Below are 15389 nucleotides of genomic sequence, written 5' to 3'. Positions count from 1 at the left end.
TGTCATTCTAATCGGTGTAAGGTGATATCTTAGTGTAGTTTTGATTTGCATTTCCCTGATGATCACTGATGATGAACATCTTTTCATGTGCCTATTGGCCATCCGTATATCTTCTTTGGAGAAACGTCTGTTCATGTCTCCTGCCCATTTTTTGATCAGGTTGTTTGATTTTTTGTTGTTGAGTTGTGTGAGTTCTTTATACATTATGGATATTAAGCCTTTGTCAGATGTATGACTTGCAAATATTTTTTCCCAGTTAATGGATTGTTTTTTTGTTTCAATCCTGTTTTCCCTTGCCTTGAAGATGCTCTTTAGTCTGATAAAGTCCCATTTGTTTATTCTTTCTATTGTTTCTCTTGTCTGAGAAGACATGGTGTCCGAAAAGATCCTTTTAATACTAATGTCAAAGAGTGTACTGCCTACATTTTCTTCTAGAAACCTTATGGTTTCAGGTCTCAGCTTTAGGTCTTTGATCCATTTTGAGTTTCTTTTGGTGAATGGTGAAACAGAATGCTCAATTTTCGTTCTTTTACATGTGGCTTTCCAGTTTTCCCAGCACCATTTGTTGAAAAGACTTTCTTTTCTCCATTGTATGCCCTCAGCTCCTTTGTCGAAGATTAGCTGTCCATAGATGTGTGGTTTTATTTATGGGCTTTCAATTCTGTTCCATTAATCTGTGCACCTGTTTTTGTACCAGTACTATGCTGTTTTGATTACTGTAGCTTTGCAGTATGTTTTGAAGTCAGGGATTGTGCTGCCTCCAGCTGTGTTCTTTTTTCTCAGGATTGCTTTAGCAATTCGGGGTCCTTTCTTGCCCCATATGAATTTTAGGATTCTTTTTTTTTTTAAAGATTTTATTTTTTTCCTTTTTCTCCCCAAAGCTCCTGCTAAATAGCTGTATATTCTTAGTTGTGGGTCCTTCCAGTTGTGGCATGTGGGATGCTGCCTCAGCGTGGTCTGATGAGCAGTGCCATGTCCGCGCCCAGGATTCGAACTGATGAAACACTGGGCCGCCTGCAGCGGAGCGTGCGAACTTAACCACTCGGCCACGGGGCCAGCCCCGAATTTTAGGATTCTTTGTTCTATTTCTGTAAAGAATGTCATTGGGATTCTGATTGGGATGGCGTTGAATCTGTAGATTGCTTTAGGTAGAATGGACCTTTTAACTATGTTTATTCTTCCAATCCATGTACATGGAATGTCTTTCCATCTCTTTATGTCGTCATCCATTTCTTTCAGAAAAGCCTTGTCATTTTCATTGTATCATTCTTTCACTTCCTTAGTTAAATTCACCCCGAGGTATTTTATTCTTTTTGTTGTGATTGTGAATGGTATTGTGTTCTTGAGTTCTTTTTCTGTTAGTTCGTTATTAGAGTATAGAAATGCTACTGATTTATGTAAATTGATTTTATACCCTGCAACTTTGCTGTAGTTGTTGATTACTTCTAAAAGCTTTCCAATGGATTCTTTGGGGTTTTCTAATATAAGATCATGTCACCTGCAAACAGCGACAGTTTCACTTCTTCCCTCTCTATTTGGATTCCTTTTATTCCTTTTTCTTGCCTAATTGCTCTGGCCAAAACCTCCAGTGCTATGTTAAATAAGAGTGGTGATAGAGGGCATCCGTGTCTCATTCCTGTTTTCAGGGGGATGGCGCTCAGTTTTTGCCCATTGAGTATGATGTTGGCTGTGGGTTTGTCGTATATGGCCTTTATTATGTTGAGATAGTTTCCCTTCTATCCCCATTGCGTTGAGATTTTTATCATAAATGGCTGTTGGATCTTGTCAGATGCTTTCTCTGCATCTACTGAGATGATCATGTGGTTTTTACTCCTGTTTGTTGATGTGGTGTATCACGTTGATTGATTTGCGGATGTTGAACCATCCCTGTGTCCCTGGTATGAATCCCACCTGATCATGATGTAGGATCCTTTTGATGAATTGCTGGATTCGGGTTGCCAAAATTTTGTTGAGAATTTTTGCATCTATTTTCATCAGTGATATTGGCCTGTAGTTCTTCCTTTTTTGTGCTGTCCTTGTCAGGCTTTAGTATCAGCATGATGTTGGCCTTGTAGAATGTGTTAGGAAGTGTTCCATCCTCCCTAATTTTTTGGAATAGCTTGAAAAGGATAGGTATTAAATCCTCTCTGAAAGTTTGGTAGAATTCCCCAGGAAAGCCATCTGGTCCTGGGGTTTTATTCTTTGGGATGCTTTTGATTGCTGTTTCAATCTCTTTCCTTGTGATTGGTCTGTTCAAATTGTCTGCTTCTTCTTGACTAAGCTTTGGGAGATTGTAGGAGTCCAAGAATTTATCCATTTCCTCTAGGTTATCCATTTTGTTGGCATATAGTTTTTCATAGTATTCTCTTATAAATCTGTTGTATTTCTGCAGAGTCTGTTATTTCTCCTCTTCCATTTCTGACTTTGTTTATTTGAGCTTTCTCCCTTTCTCTTTGTAAGTCTGGCTAGGGGTTTGTCAATTTTATTTATCTTCTCAAAGAACCAGCTCTTTGTTTCATTGATCCTTTCTGCTGCCTTTTTTGTTTCAATAGCATTTATTTCTGCTCTGATTTTTATTATTTCTCTCCTTCTGCTGACTTTGGGCTTTGTTTGTTCTTCTTTCTCTAATTCAGTTAGGTGTAGTTTAAGATTGCTTGTTTGGGATTTTTCTTGTTTGTTAAGATGTACCTGTATTGCGATGAATTTTCCTCTTAATACAGCTTTTGCTGTATCCCATATGAGTTGGTACGGCATGTTATCATTTTCATTTGTCTCCAGGTATTTTTTGATTTCTTCTTTAATTTCTTCAATGATCTATTGCTTATTCAATAGCATATTGTTTAGTGTCCACATTCTTGTGCCTTTCTCAGCTTTTTTCTTGTAATTAATTTCTAGCTTTATAGCATTATGATTGGAGAAGATGCTTGTTATTATTTCAATTTTCTTAAATTTGTAGAGGCTTGCCTTGTTTCCCAACATATGGTCTATCCTTGAGAATGTTCCATGCACACTTGAGAAGAATGTGTATTCTGCTGTTTTTGGATGGAGTGTTCTATATATATCTATTAAGTCCAACTGTTTTAGCTTTTCGTTTAGCTCCACTCTTTCTTTGTTGATTTTCTGTCTGGATGATCTGTCCATTGATGTGAGTGGGGTGTTGAGGTCCCCTACTGTTATTGTGTTATTTTTGATATCTTCTTTTAGATTTGTTAATAGTTGCCTTATGAACTTTGGTGCCTCTCTGTTGGGTGCATAGATATTTATAAGCGTTATTTCTTCTTAATGAAGTGTCCCTTTGATCATTATATATTGGCCCTCTATGTCTCTCTTTACCTGCCTTACCTTGAAGTCTGTTTTGTCTGATATAAGTATTGCGACACCTCCTTTCTTTTGTTTGCTATTAGCTTGGAGTATTGTCTTCCACCCCTTCACCCTGAGTCTGTGTTTGTCCTTGGGGCTGAGGTGTGTTTCCTGGAGGCAACAAATTGTTGGATCTTGTTCTTTAATCCATTTTGCCACTCTGTCTTTTTTTCAGAGAGTTCAATCCGTTTACATTGAGGGTGAGTATTGATGCATGAGGGCTTAATGCTGTCGTTCTGTTGCTCATTTTTCGGTTTTCCTGTGTTTCCTTTCTTTCTCGTCCTGTGTGTTTTAGTCTACACGTTGACTTCTGCAATTTCTTATGCTGGGTTTCTTAGATTTTTCCTTCTTTATGTTTTGTGTCTCTGTTCTGTTTTTTAGTTTAGTGGCTACCCTGAAGTTTGTCTTCAGAATCTCGTGTATAACATAGTCCATTTTCTGGTGGTCTCTTACTTACTTAGCCTAAACTGATTCAGTCCCTTTCCTCCTCCCCTCCTAAATTATTATTTTCATCTCCTATTCCAACTTGCGTTGTGAGTTTGTGGTTAGAGTGATAGGATTGTTTTTGCTTTGGTGATTTACTTCCCTTTATCCTAATGCTATAGTTGAATATTTTCTATCCTATTCCGATTCTATCTGTCTCCCTACTCTGTGTTTTGTGACCCCTTTCTCCCTTTTTTCTTATTTCAGGTATGAGAGCCTTCTTGAGGATTTCCTGTAGTGGAGGTCTTGTGGCTACGAAGTCCCTTAGCTTTTGTTTGTCTGGAAAAGATTTAATTTCTCCCTCATATCTGAAGGATATTTTTGCTGGATAGAGTATTCTTGGCTGAAGATTTTTATCCTTTAAAATTTTGAATATGGCATTCCAATCTCTCCTAGCTTGTAAGGTTTCTGTAGAGAAATCCACTGAAAGTCTGATAGGGGTTCCTTTGTAGGTTATTTTCTTCTGCCTTGCTGCCCTGAGTATTCTTTCTTTGTCATTCATTTTTGCCATTTTTACTACTATGTGCCTTGCAGTAGGTCTTTTTACATTGACAAATCTAGGAGATCTGAAAGCTTCCTCCACACACATTTCTCTCTCAATCCCTAGATTTGGGAAGTTCTCTTCTATTATTTCATTGAGCACACTTTCTGCTCCATTTTCTTTTTCCACACCCTCAGGACTTCCAATTATTCTTAAGTTTCATTTTCTCATTGAGTCAGCTATTTCTCGGAGATTTTCTTCAGTTATTTTAATCCTTAGTTTTCTTTCTTCCTCTGTCTGGAGCCATTCGGCCTGTCTATCTTCGATTATGCTAATTTTCTCTTCTATGATGTCTACATGGGCATTCAGGGAATCCATATTCTGTTTTATCTGATCCATTGTATTTTTCATCTCTAGTATTTCTGATTGATTCTTTATAGTTTCAATCTCTTTTGTGAAGTAACTCCAGAACTCATTGAGTTGTTTCTCCATATTTCCCTTTACCTCATTGAGTATTTTGATGATAGCAATTTTGACCTCATCTTCACTTAGTTTACTTATTTCCAAGTCCTCAGGACATTCTTCTGTGTTTTTATTGTTTTCCTTCTGGTCTGGGGCTTTTATAAATTGCTAGGTCGTAGAGGAGTGGTTTTTGCACATGATGCTATTATTGGTTGCAGTTACAGCCTGTCGCCACTAGATGGGGGTTGAGAGCCGCATTCTGAGCCCTGCGCCTTCAGCCAAGATGGCGGAGCGCAGCAGAGGTTAGAGGAGGAGGGGCACTTTCTCTCGGGCACAGACCTGGATTGCGATCTGCACTCGCTCTCTGGTTTCCCGGGGCCCTGGCTTGATGTGGTCCCCCCACGCAAAAGCTTTCCCCCGTTGGAGGGTTTCCACTGCTGTGGGAGTCCTGGATGGTCCCAGGATGTACTGCCCCTCCCCCATTCCTCCCCCCCCCCCCCCCCACAGGATCCCAGCCTCTAGGGGAGGGAGCAAAGTTCTCTCTTACACCGTTCCAGCTCTTCCAAGGGCAGCTCCAGCCTCTCCGCCCTCTGTCGCCTGGCTGCTGTGGGTTGCCAACGATTTATTAGGATTTTTTTTTTGGTTGGAAAGCAGTTGCTCTTTTTGGTTGTAATTTGGAGGGGAGAGAGTCCCGGTTGAGCTCATGCTGCCATGTTGCTGACATCACTCATCTGGAGAACATTTTTCTTACCCAAAAAAGAAACCCAGCACCCCTTAATCATTACTCCCAGCCTCCTCACCTCCCTGTCCCTAGGCGACCACCAGTCTGCTTTCCTTCTATGGATTTGTCTGTTGTGGACACGTCATATATAAATGGAACCATAAAGTTCTCCAGGACTGACCCTTTTTTTAATGTCATTCCCTTGTTCCTCCCACATTCCCCCCCTACTCCTTCCCTGGAACTCCCAATGTCACGCTGGTCTTAGCTCCACATAAGTACTAGAAATTCCGTCTGGTCAGCCAAATGCCAAGAGCTTCAGGAGTGTGTAAATAAAGCCATGCCTCTCTTTGTGTGTTACTCTGAACCATGGCCAATAGAATCCGGCTTCCCCCAGAAGAGCCCCTCCGAGAACAGATGTCCTCTGAGCTGTGACCTTCCCACCTCTTGGGCCCTTCTCCTAAGTAGGGTGCAGCAGAGGTGGCTCGAGGTGGGCAGAAGGACCCGCAGTCAGCATGTGACCAGAACCTGCAGTGGAGCAGCTGCCCATGACTAGTGTCCAGCACAGTCCTGCGTGCTCCCACATGTGCGCCTTTGCCCCCTGCATGGCTTCCGTGGCTTTCTCCTGCCTGCTGTCTTGGTCCTAGTGAGGAGAGAAAGGAGCAATGAGGAGATCTGGACATTGCTTGATACAGTGCTGCTGACAACTTTGCTTCTAAACCAGTTTCTCTTTCCTACTGAGGAAGGTCCTCAGAGGCGTTTAGGTTTTGAATGGGTTTTATTCACTCCCTTGAACACCCGCTCAGCAGTCTGAGCTGGGGGTCTCTGAATGCCAGGCTGTGGTGGATGTTACTTATTTCCTGCTTACCTCTGACATTTAACAGGCCCAAAGACAAGTGGCACTTGCAGTGCAGGGGGTGCTTTCAACCCTGTGGCCTTTAGCCTCTGCGCTCGGGGTTCTCCCATCCCAAATAGAGAGGGGAGTGCCAGGCCCTGTTCTGCTCCAGACTGGGCAAGAAAGGACGCAGGCACACTTGCACTCGGAGTGAGACACAGAGCTGGCACTCCAGCCCCGGCCTGGGTCTCAGGCCAAGTGTGCTGGAGAGGGAGGTTCCTTGAAAAGAGGCTGGAAACTGTTACCACAGAGCTGGAACCCTGCCTCTGCTGCTTCTCAGTCAAGCAACTTAAGTTGTCTTCCTTAGGTCTCAGGTTGCCCATCTCTAAAATGTGTGCAGCAGGAGTTCCTACCTCAGAGGGGCCTTGCGAGGAGTGGGTGAGACAGACGTGGGAGCCCTCGGGGAGTGTCCTGCACCCAAAAGCACTCACTGTGGGGCAGCCGTCATTCAGTCCAGGTGTCACCACACTGCCACACTGCTGCCTTTGCCAGGAGTCCAGAGGCTTCCTTAGGTCTCTTTGCCTCTTAAGGAGGAGAAGCTTTCCGCCCTGGTTCTGGATCAGAGCAGCTTACATGCCTGGGGCACTGTTCATCTAGCCTCAGTTCCTATTGCTGTCACTTTCTTCCTCAAGTGTTTGCTTTCTCAGATTATAAAAGTAATGTGTGACCCAGCGCTTGGCATATATTGGAGCTCAACAAGTGTGTGGGCTGAGCGAATATGCTCATTGTGGGAAAATGGAAACATTAGAGATGCTATAGATTATACGTTGTGGAAGAACATAAAACAAAGCAACTGCCCCCCCAACCCATGCCTGTAGGCTGTGAAGTTGGGGCGCCACATTGCTTTTTGCCAGGATGGGCTCTCACCAGATGTCTGCTTCCCACCCACGGCCTCCCACATCACTCCTAAATGGCTTCCAGGTGCATCACCTTTCTTTCAGTCTCTCCTTGGCTCTCCATGCCCTGCTGCCTCTCCCATATCTTGGCACTGGGTCCGCACTCTCGTCCTGTCCATTTAGGTTGGTTAAGGCAAGTGGGGCACCCTGTTGAGCCAGCCTTGCCTGTAAGAGGAACATGCAGTCCCGTCTCTCGTGATTTGAAGGATGCCAAGAAGTCTTGTCCAACATGCCTTCCCCCACGCTGGTGCCTATATTGCCTTCCTGGGAGGAGGAGCCCCTTAGGTTCTTAACACCTTAGTATGAATTAGTGTGCTGGATCCTTCCTTTCTGATTAGAGAGGAAGAAGATGCAAGTGGCCTGAGGAGAGGGAGCAGAAAGCAGAGGGGGAGGCATGACTGGCTGGCCCCTACTTTTTACCTGCACCCTGACTTTCGCTCCATGCTTCGTCCATCAGACTCACCCAGAACATGAAATTCAGCCCCTGCTTTTTAGCCAGAGCCGTGCAGCATTGACAAAGGGCAAGTTGAACCCACTTAACAGCTAAAGTCTGAAGGCTGCCTGGGGCGGTGTGGATTTTGGAGGCAGCCAGACCTGGGTTGAAATCTGGATTCCCTTCCTGACTGCAGGGTGGCATTCAGCAAGCCACTCCATCTTTCAGGACCTCAGGCAATGGAGATAAACCTACCTTGGAGGTGGCTGTGAGGATGAAATGAGCAAACATGCACCAAGGGCCTGATACAGCCAAGCACAGGACATATTTCTGTGTCCTTCCCTTGGGCCAGAACTGCACGGTCACACTCAACCCTGTGGTGGGGCCCGAGGGTGGCCCGCCTTGCCCTTTCACAAAGGGATGTCTCCCGCTGTCCTTCACCCGCTGTTCCCAAAGTGCCTTCGCACGCGCACCGCCTGACCCAGATCACTGAGAGCTCACTGGCGTCACTGTGAGAAATGCATAAATATTTATAGCATGTTTAGTGAAATTAATCATCTTATTTTGCAGCTAGATTTATGAAGAATTGAAGACATGGTCTGACGCTGTTCTGTAATTATTTTATGTGTAAATTTTGTCCCGTTGTGATTATAAACATCTTGAGGAAAAGGACCCTTTTTGCATATGTCACTCATTTAATTCTCACCTCACCTTGTGAGGTAGGTAGCATGGCTCCTGTCTTATAAGTAATGAATATGTTCCAGGAGCTTGGGTGAGTGCCCAAAGCCACAGCTAGGAGGAAGCAGAGCATGCTCTCCCCAGGCTCTGATTTTGTCCCTCTCGCCCTACGGGGTCAAAGCACTGTGTGACCCTCGCAATGGCCAGAACCATTGTTGGGCAACAACTCAGAGTGGCTTGAATAGTGTGGGCTGTTTGTGCTAAAAATATATATATACAATAATTTTGTTTGTGTGCCGACTCAATATTCTGTTTTAGACTTCACAGTCCTCTTTGTGTTTTAAAAAAAAAGAACCAAAAAACCGAAAACCATGGCCTTGTTCTCTCATTCATATGTAAGAATTCAGGCTTCTGACTGGAGCGAGAGTAACATAAGAGGGCAGAGTAGGATTCAAAAAGCAGTTTCTCAGTCTCTCCCTCTTTGGTAAGTTATTCTTAGAAAGAAATGGGAGTGAAAGCCTTGGGTGGCTGAGGAAAGTATGCTCAGGCTAGGCACCCATCTGCGTCAGCTCTGCCTGCAGAGAGCCTGCGCGGACACCCACGGGCCGAGGCCACTGCCACACTGCATCCTGAGGAGGATGCTGGCTGCCTAGAAAGGAGACAGCCAAGGTGTACCCATACTGTTAACACACACCTATAAAATGATGACGAATGGCACAGCGACATTTAAGAATTTAGTACGGAAACCAGGAGAGGAAAGATCTTAAAACAAACCACACAGGAAGCTTGTCACAAGTCTCAAGTCTTTTATTTTCAGAACAGAGTCTGGTTTTATTTTTAAAAAGAGAAGGGGCGGGGGGAAACGTGATAAATGCCAGTGAGGTGCCACTTCCCCTCCTCCAGGTTCTAACTGTCAGCCCACTCTCTCCCGCAGAAGCACATGGAATCAGAACCAGGGCGTTTGATCCTAACGGTCTTTAGCGAAGGCCTAGTCCAACCCCTTTCCAGAACAGGTAAGGAGCCAGAGGCTCAGATCGAGGACACGTCTTGCTTGCACACATGTCAGGGGCAGGCAGTCTGGATGCTGAGCCCAGGGTTCTTTTCTGTGAATGGTGCTGCGGGCATGAGCCTCAGGAAACAGTGTATGTGCAGGTATTAGACCCACAGGGACATCTCCAGATTGACCCCTGCACTACAGGTGCCCCTAAAAAGCAAGGAAAGTGAAGCTTTAGGGGACGTTTCTTGTGAACAGGCCAAAGGAAGTAAGTAAAAGGACTCAAGAAAAACACACCAGAAGGAAGGGACTGACTCCCTGAGCACAAATTACTGGCACCAAATGTTTGAAAGAGGATGTCCAGGGGTGATTTGAGGGCCAGAAGACAGGGCCTGAACAGGCCTGGCCTCCGCCAGAATTGGCCTGGTGGCCATCAGTCTCTCAACTTACCTAGGGAAGTGGCAGCTCACTAGAACCTATCACAGCCTCCCAGCAGAAACCCAACAGTACTCAGAGCTTTCACAGTCACTCAGCAGGGAGACCGCCATCCTAACAGTAGCGAGGACATGGACGGGGGCCAGCCACGTGCTGGCCATGGCTCAGACATAAAGTCCTTCACAGTCACTGAGATTAGGTAGCAGAGAAACAGCAAAGCTGGAGAGAGGGTGTGGGAACAGAGGGAGCAGCTAGTGGGACCCACCCAAGGCCTGGGCCCCGGAACTTTGAGCACATGGAGTTCAAAGGGAGAGAAGAGGAGTCAGGAGAGAGAAGGAGAGAAGGCAGAAAAAACCCAGTTAGCTGTGAAATCCAACCGGCTAATTACTGGACCTCGGAGGATGAGGGGCTGAGAGCACAAATTGTGCTTTGAGTGTGAACATTTTCCCCCCATTGTTCCCCACTCTGAGAGTAGTGGGAGGCTCCAGAGAACTCTGGTCAAGCCATCAGCCCCTCTTATGTCTCTGTCTACATGGACAACTTCTGTCAACAAGCCCCCAGAGAACCTGGGAGAGAGGGGCCCCAAGCGGGACCCGCGGCCCAGAAAGCAAGCGTAATGTGTCACTCAAAGCTAGTGAGCAACAGTGCCCATGACATCTGGGCCTTTGTCCAAGCTTATTACACCACACACAACTGCCCGAGCATGGGAAGAGAGAAGGGAAACAAAACTTCTTACAATTCCCCTCCCACCCCGGCAGCCTATGGCAGGGTGAAGAAAAGGCTTTCCTGCTGCCAGCTGTCTTCCTGCACTCTTCCCTCCCCTAAAAATAATTATCCTGCCTTAAATATTCCAAAAGTGATGTCCCACATCAAGACTGTAAGTGGGCAATGCCTGGATGTCCCTTGTCATCAACCTCAACAAGAGGAATACCAGGGAGGAAGGCTGGGGGAGGGGAGTTAGCCACCCTAATCCATGCAGCCTGCCTTTCCCTAGAGAGTCTCTTAACCAGGGCAGAGGAGAAAGGTCACCACCACCCCTTCTGATTTACACCAAGCTTCCTAGAGGAGGGACAGATGGGCAATTGGGTTTCCTACTCCCTTGGGCCCACAGGAGGCCCACCTTCACATCTATCCAGGAACCCCACCAAAGCTGTTGTTCTGAGCCAAGATCTGACCCAGCCAGCAACAAACTTCAGGAAGGATGAGAGATCCAGGTGCAGAGGAAGGGACAAAGGGAGGGCACGCCAATGGCTAATACTCCACAGACCCTGTAATAACACTGGCACCAAGCCCCAGCTGCATCTAGCAGCCATGTTGAATGCAATTTCTGAGTATTTTGTCTTTATTTTTGCAAGCGGCATCAGTGCATGATGCAACAAAAGTTGAAAGCACAGAGGTAGAAATGCTCACTCACCCAAAAAAGGGTGCAGTTTGGTCCCTAGAGTACGAACCCTCTCCTTCCCATAAGCTGAGAAGAGAGGAGTGGGATTGAGGAAGATTCTAGGTGAGCTTCTCCCTTGCAGGAGAGCAACTGGGCAGCTCCCAGAAGCCCAGCTCCTTCTGGGAATTCATGGCCACAAATTCAGGTAGGAACAAGGAGGGTGGTGGTCTGTGCGGTGGGCAGGGCACCCCCAGATCTCCTACTGATTGCAACGGGCCACAGGGTGGACACAGAAAACAACAACAACACACACACGTAGACTTTGCATCCACCACCTGGAAGGAATCCAATAGACACATCAGGGTAACCGAGCATTCTGGGTCAGTTTCAAAGTGTTGGGCCAACGACCACTCACCAGAGCCTAAAAGCTGGTACTTCCAAGCAAGGGGGAGGGCCCAAGGCCCCTGACCGCCTGCCTGGGCACCCCCTTCCCTCCATTGTCACCTACAATGGATAGGAATTTGCGTGGAGGCGGGAAACACAAGAAGCAGAGGTACCCAGCCCTTTGGAGGCGAGTGAGAGTAGGGCATGGAAAAGGGATATGACGGGACGTGGACTTTCCTCCCTCACCATTAGCTACTTGGTCTCCCTCCAAGCAGTCTTGACTCAAGGGGTGCAGAAGGACACACTGGTCCTTAGCCCTATTAACAGTTACCTCTTCCAAACACAGCCTGATCAAATCTGGGTGAGAGAAAGGTCAGAGGACAAGGGAGCTGGGGTCTCTCAACCCCAAATCAAGCCCCCTTCCCTTATCTCCCTCAATTCTGGGAGGCCACAGCCAGGGTGTTGACATAGCCATGGGCACCCCCCTCGTTCTCCGAGATGCAGTGGCCGAGCTGGGAGCCTCCCTGAGGTGGCCGCGGTGGCGGTGGGGCAGAGGGCGGACCGCCGTAGCCCCCTCTGGCCCGACTGGGGGAGGCCCGACTCCCCCGGTCCCAACAGCCCTCCAGGGCCTCCAGGCCGCGGCAGCCAAGGAAGAAGAGGTTCTTGAGCATGAAGATGGAGAGGGGCTGCTGGTAGCTCACCACCAGGAGGCAGCGCAGCGCCAGCAAGGGCACGTCTACTAGGCAGCCACCCAGCAGGCGCAGAAGGCGGCTGCAGCTACCTGGACCCGAGGCCTGGCCCCAGGACGAAGCTGCCGCGGCGGCGTTGAGCTCGTAGAGCCAGAGCACCGGCGAGGCGAGGGTGAGAAAGTACACAGCGATGAGCAGGTAGCGCAGGTGCGCGGGTAGTGGCACGCGGCCCTCCAGCATCAGCTCCACCAGGGTGAAGCTGTCGAGCAGGTCCAGACACGTGCCCAGGAAGCAGCCGGCGGCGCGGTGCTGCTGGGGCTTCAGGAGCAGAGGTCCCGCCGAGCCAGGCGGGGCGCCCGCCTCGCTGATGGCCCGCACCAGGCTGTAGAGCAGGGGCACGGATAGCGCCATGGTGAGACGGAAACCCATGGTGCCGAAGGGCGCGCGCAGCTCGATGAGGTCCAGAATGGACGTGCCCAGGATGAGCACCACCTTGGGCGTGAAGGCGATGGAGTAGATGAGCCAGGCCAGGTAAGCAAAGGCGAACTCGCCCGCCGCCCCAGCAGTCCCCGGGCCGCCCCCCGGGCCGCCCGCGCCCCCGCGGCCGCCGCGTGCCTTGGCCCCGGCCGCAGCCCCGGCGGAGGCTGTCGATGGGGCGGGCAGGTGCAGCGTGGGCGCGGCGTGGTGGTGGTGCTGGTGGTGGTTGTGCGCGGCACTCGCCGCGCCGCCCCGACGGCCCCGGCTGTTCTTGGCGAAGAAGATGGCCCAGCCCACCACCACCACCAGGTCGGTGGCGATCCAGGAGCACCAGTACAGGTCGGTGACGGCGATGAGGTACAGGTCCAGCAGACCGCCCTGCGCCAGCAGCAGCACCACGGACAGCGCCTGGTAGCCCCAGCGGCACCCCGGGCTGGGGGCGCAGCCGCGGCGCCGACCCCTGCGGCCCGGGCGGGCTGGGCGGCCACAGCAGCAGCAACACGAACAGCAGGAGGTGCCGCTGCCGGTCCCGGGGCCGCCCGCGCCCCCAGCCGAGCGGCCCCCGGAGCCCCCGACGGCCCCGACCGCAGCGCCCCCGCCCAAGTCCGCGGCTGTCATGCTGCAGGAGGAGGTGGGCGTGGAGCTGGAGGAGGAGGTGGCGACCGAGGAGGAGAAAGCGGCGGGCGCTGGGTTGGCGGCTGGGGCGCCCCCCTGAGCCGGGGGCCCCTGGAGCCCGGAGGCGGCAGCCGGCACCAGCGGCTTGCTGATGCTGATGCTCTCGTCGTCGTCCTCTCGCTCCGCGCCGGTGCTGCTGCTGGGGGAGCCGCCGCCGCCCCCGCCGCGTCTGCCGCCGCCTCCCCCCCGGCTGGTGCTGGTGCTGGTGCTGCTGTCGCCCGAACCTCTCCGGCCGCGGGAGGACGCCCCCCGGAGGAAAAGGGGCTGCAGCCGGGCGGCGGCGGGGGGCTGGGGGAAGGAGCCGGACGAGGTCGAGACCGAGCGGGGGTTGCCGAGCGCTGGGTGCATTGTCCTCCAAGGGGCTCCGGGGGGCTACCCAGCTGCTCCCTCCCGGCCAACTGCAGGCTGGCGAGGCGGCCGAGGGGAGCCGGGCCAGCCGCCGCCGCCTCCCCGGCAGCTGGAACTCCTACCCGAGTCGGGCAGCAGCGAGATCCGGACTGGAGCCACCGGACTGGGCGAGCTAAGCCCCGGGTGGCTGCGAGCGGGCTAGGTGAGAGGCTGAACCCACCGCGATGACGGCTGGCGCGGAGGGGGCGGGGAGCGAGCCCGGGCGGAGAGGAAAGAGAGGCTGGCGGCGGGGAAACCAGGACTGGATTCAAGGGGGAGAGGAGGAGAGACCAGAGAAGGAGAAAGCCCGGCTCGCTGGATCAGCAGGAAGAAAAAGGATGGGTGATGCTGAGGCAGGAGAGTTGGGGTGGGGAGTCCTGTGGGCCTGGAGGATGAAAGGGGAGAAGGAGATAGTGGTCAGAAGCCGGTGGGCAGCGGGGTGGGGGTTGGGGGCGGCGGCGCCGGCTGGACCTAAACAGAGCACGGGATTCCTAGAGAAGCCGCTCCGAGGTCCCGCTGGCTGAACGCGGAGCGTTAGTGACTGGGTGGCCTTGGTCTCAGTGTAGACCTGCATGCGAGCACCAGGCTCAGGGACAGGTTCAGGCCTCTGCTCCTGGTCAGCACAGCTTCTTCCGCAGGCAGCTGGGCAGCTCTGGCCTCTACACTCTGTCCAGTGCCCTTTCGCCTGGGCCATCCTGCCTCTCCTCAAGGCATTTAAAAACCAGTTGGAGGAGTCAGGCCATACTGATAAAAGGACCAGGAACAGCAGCCCCAGACATGTGTTTCCACATTTTCATGGCCCTCACCGGGTTCAGTGAGCCACCCTCTGGGAGGTCCCAATTTCCAGTGAAGTCCATCTTGTTTGATCTCTGAATGTAACTGTTTGGGAAGAAGACAGGTGAAAGAACCATTTATGTGGCACCAGCCAAGTGGGGCTCTGGTATTCTCCAAGACATTTTTTAAGCGGGAACTGGAAATTCTAGAAAGATGTATATAGCAGAGAAGAAAATAAAATTACATTTAGAGGTAGGGGCACCTTGGTAAAAACAAAGGCTCAGGGGGCTGGCCCGGTTGCCAAGTGGTTAGGTTCCCATGCTCCGCTTGGGCGGCCCAGGGTTTTGCCAGTTCGGATCCTCCGCACAGACATGGCACCGCTCATTAGGCCATGCTGAGGCGGCGTCCCACATGGCACAACTGGAAGGATCTACAACTAGAATATACAACTATGTACTGGGGGCCTTTGGGGAGAAGAAGAAGAAGAAGAAAGAAAGAAGATTGGCAAGAGATGTTAGCTCAAGTGCCAACCTTTAAAAAAAAAAAAAAAAAGGCTCAGAGAGGGTAATGGTGAATGTTACAACCGGCAGCGGGCCGGAAGGCACGGCGCCCTGCATCTACATCAGAACTCACTCTGACTCGCCCCATGGACTTAGTCCGTGACTGGGCCCGGATATCACCTAGCAACTCAGGAAGGCAGCAGCTGGAGTTACTCCTTTAGAGGGCTGGCGAGAAAGATGAGGGAGCAGTCGAGGACTGTGTATAATGCAGACATCCCAGCGCACCC

At 50.4% G+C, this 15389-nt stretch overlaps 1 protein-coding gene across 1 annotated transcript; it reads right to left on the bottom strand.

The window, feature by feature from the left end:
• Positions 1 to 9181: 9181 nt before the first annotated feature.
• TMEM121B (transmembrane protein 121B) lies at positions 9182 to 15062 on the bottom strand. Its single transcript, XM_044755846.2, has one exon. The coding sequence runs from the start codon at positions 13787 to 13789 to the stop codon at positions 12035 to 12037; it is 1755 nt and encodes a 584-aa protein (XP_044611781.2). The 5' UTR covers positions 13790 to 15062; the 3' UTR covers positions 9182 to 12034.
• Positions 15063 to 15389: the final 327 nt, after the last annotated feature.

The sequence above is a fragment of the Equus asinus genome, chromosome 22, assembly GCF_041296235.1.
Source record: "Equus asinus isolate D_3611 breed Donkey chromosome 22, EquAss-T2T_v2, whole genome shotgun sequence".
NCBI lineage: Eukaryota > Metazoa > Chordata > Mammalia > Perissodactyla > Equidae > Equus > Equus asinus.
This window is presented reverse-complemented; position numbering and strand designations above follow the sequence as displayed.

Coding starts and splice junctions, on each gene's coding strand:
- TMEM121B (XM_044755846.2), bottom strand. CDS start 13,789: ATGCACCCAGCGCTCGGCAACCCCCGCTCGGTCTCGACCTCGTCCGGC.